General features: G+C 52.6%; 1 protein-coding gene across 1 annotated transcript in view; it reads left to right on the forward strand.

The window, feature by feature from the left end:
• Nucleotides 1-8,153, forward strand: part of GFPT2 (glutamine-fructose-6-phosphate transaminase 2) — a 48,454-nt gene that overhangs the window by 22,557 nt on the left and 17,744 nt on the right. The window contains exons 8-13 of the mRNA XM_011976844.1: nt 963-1,126; nt 2,548-2,643; nt 2,740-2,837; nt 3,136-3,256; nt 5,294-5,451; nt 6,441-6,555. Of these exons, the coding sequence (XP_011832234.1) occupies nt 963-1,126; nt 2,548-2,643; nt 2,740-2,837; nt 3,136-3,256; nt 5,294-5,451; nt 6,441-6,555 (752 nt within the window). The remainder of the gene's footprint in view (nt 1-962; nt 1,127-2,547; nt 2,644-2,739; nt 2,838-3,135; nt 3,257-5,293; nt 5,452-6,440; nt 6,556-8,153) is intronic.

An 8,153-nucleotide genomic window follows, 5' to 3' on the forward strand; every position in this document is an offset into this window, starting at 1 on the left:
AAAAAAAAAAAAAAAAAAAAAAAAGGGAAACTAGGTATTTTGTCCTGATGAGTTTCCCGTTGTCTGGGATTTGCTGAGTGCACCCCCTGGTGTTATTTACCATCTTCCTCTGTTTCCCTGTACACTGGAGTTTACGAGTGTTAAAAGCTCAGTCTTACTCAGGTTTGATTTTTTTGGCAAGAATACGTAGTTGGTGGTGTGTCCTTCCATCAGGAGGCAGACAGTGTCTCACCAGCTCTCTTTCTGTGCTGAGAGCCATCAGGGGTTTGAGCGTTGCCAGCCTTATCCATCCATGATAAAGCTTCGTCCAGCTTTTCACCTTCTGGTTTCAACAGCAATGGATGGTCCTTGATTAGAGCTATTAATAATTAGGAGTTCATAAATTAATTATTCTAATTCTATTATTTCTTCGTTACTAGCTGTATCACTTCTTAGAGAGACTTGCCTTCATACAGTGTGTGGTTGTCCTGAAAGACACATTGTCTAGAAAGGGAAAATGAATGCTTTATTCTTTCCCTTCACGACTCAGAATAATGTGTTGGTTCTCGAGTATCCTCCAGAGGTGACATTGTTTGGATCCTGATTTGAAGAAACCAGTTATAAAAAGACAGCCATGAGATTACTGGAGAAACGTGAACATGCTGAATATTTGATGATATAAAGGAACAACTATTAATTTTAGATATGATTATGGTATTATAGTAGGTTAAAATCGTTTTAGAGCTAAAGTGTTTACAGAAGAAATGATATAATGTCTGGGACTGGCATCAAAATAATTCCGTGGGGACGGGAGGAAGAGTGGAGAAGAGGAAGATTCACCTGCAAATCAGTGTTTTCCGTGTGGTGTCTCTGTCCCTCCTGAAATGCCAACGATGTGGCCCCCACGCTTGGGAACTGGCAGGGGCTGCTGCCTCGTAACTGCTCAGGGCAGGGCCTGATAATGCCCGTTTCCCTTCCCCCAGCGCCATCATAGAGCACACCAACCGGGTCATCTTCCTGGAGGACGACGACATTGCCGCAGCGGCTGATGGGAAACTCTCCATTCACCGGGTCAAGCGCTCGGCCAGTGATGACCCATCTCGAGCCATCCAGACCTTGCAGATGGAACTGCAGCAAATCATGAAAGGCAGGTGTCCCCTAGAGCCCGTGTGCAGCAGCCTCGGGAGCCAGTGTCTGGTGGAGCTCCTGACACTCTGCCTGGCCCTAGTAGAGGCCACAGCCCTCCTGCCCTCCGTGGCCACCAGGGCGGGGCTGCAGGTAGCCTGTGGCTTGCACAGGTGAGGGGACGTGGGGAGGCTGGCCTGGTGCCTCCAAGCGGGGGCTCCTGTCTGCAGCCAGGCGCCAGGTCCTCCCTACTGGAACTGAGCCCGGTGTGTCCACTGCCTTCCTTCACCAACTCCGGGGATCGCATTCCCACCCTCAGGCATCGTTTCTCCTCTGGGTGGAAATCTGCAGGTCTGCAGTAAATGGGGGGTTGGGGGTACACCTTCTCCCTACAAGCAGAGCCTCTCTGTCTGCACCCACTTCCATCCCCTACAACCTCTACCCCACAGGGCAGCCTAAGCAAACTTGTAAGAACCTGATTCAGCCCCCGTGATCCTCCTGCGGCTCAAGGCCCTCCAGTGGTTTCCTGCTGTTGTTAGAATAAAATCCAAACTCCCTGCCGCAGCCCACAAACCCCCACACTCCTGCCAGAGCTAAAGCCTGGCCCCACCACACCCAACCCACTGTGCCCCGCCACAGCCCCTGCATTCACTGTTCTTCTCATAGGACTGGTTCCTTTCATTGCCTCCAGCTGCCCTGAAATGTCACCCCTCAGAGAGTCCTTCTCTGCTCCCGTGTCTGCCATGGTCCTTCCCCAGCCCCTCCCCTACGGTGGCCACCCCTCACTCCCCCCACTTGCTTCGTGTGCTCGTCGCACAAGTGCCAGGTCATAGGCGACAGGCTGGGAGCACTGGCGTGTTGGCGTCATGAGTATGTGTATCCCCAAGAACACGGCCTGCCCCACCTGTGGGCACCTCCAGAGCATCAGGTGTAGCTGCTGCATCGGGGCTTGAACACCTGCAGCCCCACTGTCCCGTCAGCACCATCCAGTCCCGCTCAACCCAGAGCCCCGGAAATGCCTGTGTGGCTGGGAAGGTTTTTATTACGGAAACTAGGAGGGTGTTTATTAAAAGGAAAATTGCCTGTTGCTTTGGGCTTAGCTGTACTTTCCTAGCTGGGTGGCTTTTTGGGAGGGAAGCACTTTACTTGCGTTTGGCCTTGCTAAGGGAGCATGGCCCAAAGGGACCAGCCAGGCCGTTTGTTACTTGCATGCCTGGGGCAAATCCCTCCCTCCCTCAAGCTGCAGGGTCCGATTTGTAAATTGGAGAGAGCCCTGGTCCCTGACCTGCTTGCCTCTGATGGTAGTCAGTGTCAGGCAGGATAATCCCTGGGGATGCCTTTGGGAATCTGCAGTAAACTTTGCAGGAGTTGCTATCACTACTGCATAATGAAAAGCAGTGAAATATAATGAAATTAAAACTGACCAGACGTTTATTTGACCAGGTAACTTCAGCGCATTTATGCAGAAGGAGATCTTCGAGCAGCCAGAATCCGTTTTCAATACTATGAGAGGTCGGGTGAATTTTGAGACCAACACAGGTAATTCCTGCACTCGGTGGGGAGGCTCCGCCTGTGCCTAGTCTCAGGGAATGCGGTGACTGTGTCAATGTTAACGCCCTGCCGTGTGCCCTGCAGTGCTCCTGGGGGGCCTGAAGGACCACTTGAAGGAGATCCGACGATGCCGAAGGCTCATCGTGATTGGCTGTGGGACCAGCTACCACGCTGCCGTGGCTGTAAGTGGGACACATGCGTGTGGGGAAATCCACAGCAGTCTAGGACCAGACGCTGGCCTTCAGTCTTATCACTCATTGGGCCTTCTGAATGTGGCTAAGCCCTCGGACCCATTCCCATGAGCTAGCGTGAGAAATGACACGGAGACCTTGTATCTTCGAGGTGGCCTGCGGGTGACCGAAGTCCCCTCGCCACCTGGACAGTGAGGTTCCGTGTCACACACTGACCCTAGAAGCCCAGCTGCCCCACGTCCCTGTCATGCCTGTGACTGACTTTAGTCTCCATGCTTGTTGGCTTCAGACGCGGCAAGTTTTGGAGGAACTGACTGAGCTTCCTGTGATGGTTGAACTTGCCAGCGATTTTCTGGACAGGAACACACCTGTGTTCAGGGATGACGTTTGCTTTTTCATCAGCCAATCAGGTAAGGGACACAGGCAGTGTGGCCAGCCTTGCGTCAGGTCAGCTCTGGGCTCTCTCCTCTTCTCCATCATTCAATTAATTCCTCTGCATGGCTACCCTGTGCTGCGAACCCTCTCTTGCAGCGGTCATGTAACCCTTAGAGCCGCGGATTGCTGTCACCATTGTACGGGGAGGGCAAGAGATGTCTAAGGCCATGCGGCCAGGGAGTGACAGAGCTGGGACTGGGCTGGAAATGACACACATTCGTTTTTTTCCCCTGCCCCATGGCTTCTCCCTCTTCTTGCCTATCCAAGACTTCAAGGACCACTTACCAAGGTGCCCATAAATGTTTGCTGATTTATGTTAATAGAAAAAACATCTCCTTTAACATTCTGTTAGATTGAGAGTCACGTGGAGGACCCAGTGTGGGCTCTGTGCCCAAGTGTCCAAGCCGTGGCCTGTGGCTTGCAGTGCCCATGCTGCCCAGCAGAGAAAGGTGTGGGGAGACGGTGCTCCCTTTTAGGACCAAGGAAGGTCCCCTGAGCTAAATGCACCCCGTCCGGTGCCCTCCCAACACTTGACATGTGCTCCAGCGGCCTCAGGGAGGTGATCCAGGGCCATAGTCTTGGAGTCTCCTTGAGCTCGTGGAGGACTTTTGAAATGTTTTAATTACGGATAATTCCAAACCTTTATAAAAGAAGAGTTTTCATATAATGAATATCCCAGCCTCATCCAGCCCATCTTGTGCCGGTCGGACACACTTATATTAACCCCTCTTCTCCATGGGGTTACTTTGATGCCAATCCCAGGCATCATGATATTCATCCACATAAATACTTCAGGTTGTATGATTAAAATGATAAAAGAAAAACATATAACCACAGTGTTACTACCACAACTAAAATACTGATTGTAATGCTCCATCATCTATTGGGACTTTTAGTACTGCTGCCATTGTCAGTTTTAAATACCATTTCCATTTTGTTGACAAGCGAAGAAAAACCAGTACAGATGCACCGACCATCCGGCCCCCCACCTTATGACCCAGGACCTGCCGTCACATTCACCTTTGGGTTTATGATCCCACCAGAGCCTGAAACTATTTTATAAATTGGTGGGAGACATTAACAAAAGAACAGAGGTGGACCTAATATGAAAATAATGCAGTGGCAGCTTCCGAAATTCTGTATGTATAGAAGTCAGCCCTTTAATGAGATTGGAAAAACACTATCAAACCCTGGGGTGTGGGTGACAAAAGATAGAACCCTGTTTCCCCCACCCTCGCTGCAGTACCCCATGACACTCCAGTGCCATAACCCAGGGCTCTGAAGAAAGAAAAAAACAGAGGAGAATTGGGCCGCCTAGTACCGGGCGGCCCCTGCCTGCCCTGCAAAGCTGGGACAGACACAGCCAAGAGCCGTGGCCCTGCAGACAGAACAGCCTCCCGACTCTTGAGGATTTCAACAGTTTTGATTTTATAGTCTGGCTTATGCTGTAATTTAATTTGAGTTCGTTAGGACTTACAAACATAGGGAGTTTGTGCTGGTTTATGCATGAAGCTGTTAAGCTTTATTCTAAAAACAATTTGAGTCCACACTGAGACGCTTGCGAGAAGTGTCCTTTCAAACAATCTAGTGAGAAACACCACTTGGGGACATTCCTGCTTTTCAAATGTTAAATCTGTTCCATCTCAGCTTATTCAGCTGAGCTGCAGAACGGGCGCTGGGAGCCAGGCCCACCTGTCACCAGCTGTATGGCTTTGATCAGAGCACCGATTTCCTCCTGTCATGAGCCCTCATCCTCAAGAGGAAAATGGGGACAATGGTCCTCACGGGGTTGTCACGAGATTTAAATGAAAAAGTGCTTGCCACATACATAGTAACAAATCTTGAATGTAAGAATCAACCGAAAAGGCTGTTGCGTGCGTTTTCCTTTCCGAACACCTGCTGGCTGTGTCTTAGGCACCCATTTCCGTGTCAGAGCCGAGGTGAAGGAGGAGGGGGTTTGGGGTAGGGCTGAGGCTGGCGGAGCGCGGCGCTGAGAGGCCCCTGTGCGGCAGGCGAGACCGCGGACACCCTCCTGGCACTGCGCTACTGCAAGGACCGCGGAGCCCTGACCGTGGGCGTCACCAACACCGTGGGCAGCTCCATCTCTCGCGAGACCGACTGCGGCATCCACATCAACGCAGGGCCGGAGGTCGGCGTGGCCAGCACCAAGGTAGGAGCCACGGGCGCCCCTCCCGGGGAGAGCCTGGCCAGGCAGGTGCACCGGAGGCCGCAAGGCCCCGGAGGCCGCTCTCCTTCGGCCTGGACGTGCTGGGCAATTGTGCCCTCCTCTGCCCGCGCCACCGCCTTTCTTTCCCCGTCCCACCTCACCCCTTCTCCCCCGTCCGTTCCTTTCCCCTCCCTTCTTGGGTTCCCATCTCTTCATTTAGTCTCATTTTATTCCCATGTTCCTGTGTTTCGTTCATGTCGTCCTGTGGCTCTTTGAGCACCTTGGAGACCCTTATTTTAAAGCCCTTTAGGCCTGACACGGGGCTCCCACCTGGAATCCCAGCACTGTGGGAAGCCGAGGCTGGAGCATCCCTTGAGCCCAGGAGTTCCAGACCGCCCCGGGCAACCCCATCCCTTCAAAAGTAAAACTTAGGCCAGGTGCGGTGACTCACGCCTGTAATCCCAGCACTTTGGGAGGCTGACACGGGTGGATCACCTGAGGTCGGGAGTTTGAGACCAGCCTGGCCAACAGGGTGAAACCCCATTTCTACTAAAAATACAAAAATTAGTCAGGTGTGGTGGCTCATACCTGTAATCCCAGCTACTCGGGAGGCTGAGGCAGGAGAATCGCTTGAACCTGGGAGGTGGAGGTTGCCGTGAGCCGAGATCATGCCACTGCACTGCAGCCTGGGCGACGGGGCAAGACTTTGTCTCAAAAACAAAATATAAATAAATAAATAAGTAAAACCTAAAAATTAACTGGGCAGGGTGGTGGCTCCTGTAAATTAACTGGGCAGGGTGGTGGCGCCTGTAGTCCCAGTTACTCAGGAGGCTGAGGTGGGAGAATCAGTTGAGGAGGGAGAGGCTGCAGTGAGCCGTGATCTCGCCACTGCACTCTGGCGTGAGCAACAGGTAGACCCTGTCTCAAAAAGTAAAATAAAGTTGACTTAAAAGTGAAAATAAGGTCCTTGCCACCTCCTTCTTTGTACACAGGCTTATACCAGTCAGTTCATCTCTCTGGTGATGTTTGGTTTGATGATGTCTGAAGACCGAATTTCACTACAAAACAGGAGGCAAGAGATCATCCGTGGCTTGAGATCTTTACCTGGTATGTTCTAGAATTCAGCTTTCCATGTTTTCAGATCTAGTGGACTGTTGCTGGCCACTCTCTGTTGACTCTCGCCTGTACAGGATGTTGTTCATTTCTCCCTCCTCCTAAAACTTTCTAGCCACCCCAGCTCCCTCCTGGAGCCCTTGCTGCCTCTGTCCTCATGCTGCTCCGCCCCTGGCCCGACCCGGCGCTGCCTCCCTGCCTCCCTGGTCCTCAGTGGTGCTCAGCTCTTTCTCACCGCAGGGCCTTCGCACTGGCTGTTTCCTCTGCTGAACCATCTTCCTCCTGCTCTGTATACAGCCGACAGCTTCTCATCTCCGAAACCTCAGCTCAAATGTCACCTCCTGAGACCCTCCCTGGCCACGCTGAGGCCCCAGCCCCAGCACTCTGTGAAACATTAGCCTGTTTACTTTCTTTATAACACACCTCATGACCGGAGGTCATTCCCTGTTAACTGTTGACTGGCCTGTCTGCCCCAGCTGACATGTCAGCTCCGCGAACACACAGCCCTGTCTGCCAGAGCCGCCGCTGGATAGCTGGTGTCCAGCACAGGGAGGCATACAGTAGGTGCTCAGTAAGTACCCGAGAAAGAGCAAATGGCCTCAGGCCCTTCCTATGCCAGGCACTCCTTGGCAACCCCACCGCACTTTCTCCGTTTGCTGGCCAGCAGCACAGCCCCAGCTGTTGTAGCTGGTGAGGTACAGTGTCTGTTGCACTAAATCATGACCTTCTTGGGGACCACGGCCTCCCTTTTCTTCTTTCATCCACCACACATACATTAAGAACCAGTGCCATGCCCTGCCCCGCGTGCCATCCCTGCCCTGCCAAGATAAGCAGCGGCTCACGTCCTTCAGTCACTCACGTGCCAGAGTAGGAGAGAGACCTCTGTGCAGGCCTGAGAGGTGGAGACGAGTCGAGCCTTGCCCCAGGCTGGCGTGGAGTGCTCACTGCGGACAGGACATCACGGGGCTTCGGGGGGTGCCCTCCCAGAGACAGAGTGGGCACTGGAGCCTCCCTGGGAGCCGGGGCCAAACCCCAGAGCAGGCAGTGGGGGAAGGGCCACCATAGAGAACGGTCAATTCCAGGCCCTCGGGGCCTGACACTGGCCGAGACAGCATGCTGAAGGTTTATTTCTGAGAAGAGCATTCTTCCTTTAAGCCAGGTCATAACCATGCAAAACAGGACCCAGTTCTGACGTCTGAGTCAGCGGTTCTCCAGATGTGGTCTACAGGTCCTGGGTGTCTGCAAAGCCCTTTAAGCAAAACTGTTCACATAGTAATATAGCAATATATTTTTTACAGCAAATCTCTTTTTATTTTTTGCCTGTATCCACATTTGCAAAGGCAGTGTTGGCTGTGCCTGGTACCCAGCACACTAGAAGGCCTACTGGTCATTGTGTCCTTCACCAGCACACAGCCAGTTTCCCTTAAGAATGGCCTTGACATCCAGGCGCGGTGGCTCACGCCTGTAATCCCAGCACTTTGGGAGCCCTAGGCAGGCAGATCACAAGGTCAGGAGATCGAGACCATCCTGGCTAACACAGAGAAACCCCGTCTCTACTAAAAATACAAAAAATGAGCCAGGCGTGGTGGCGG

Source organism: Mandrillus leucophaeus, unplaced genomic scaffold, assembly GCF_000951045.1.
Source record: "Mandrillus leucophaeus isolate KB7577 unplaced genomic scaffold, Mleu.le_1.0 Scaffold170, whole genome shotgun sequence".
Lineage (NCBI taxonomy): Eukaryota > Metazoa > Chordata > Mammalia > Primates > Cercopithecidae > Mandrillus > Mandrillus leucophaeus.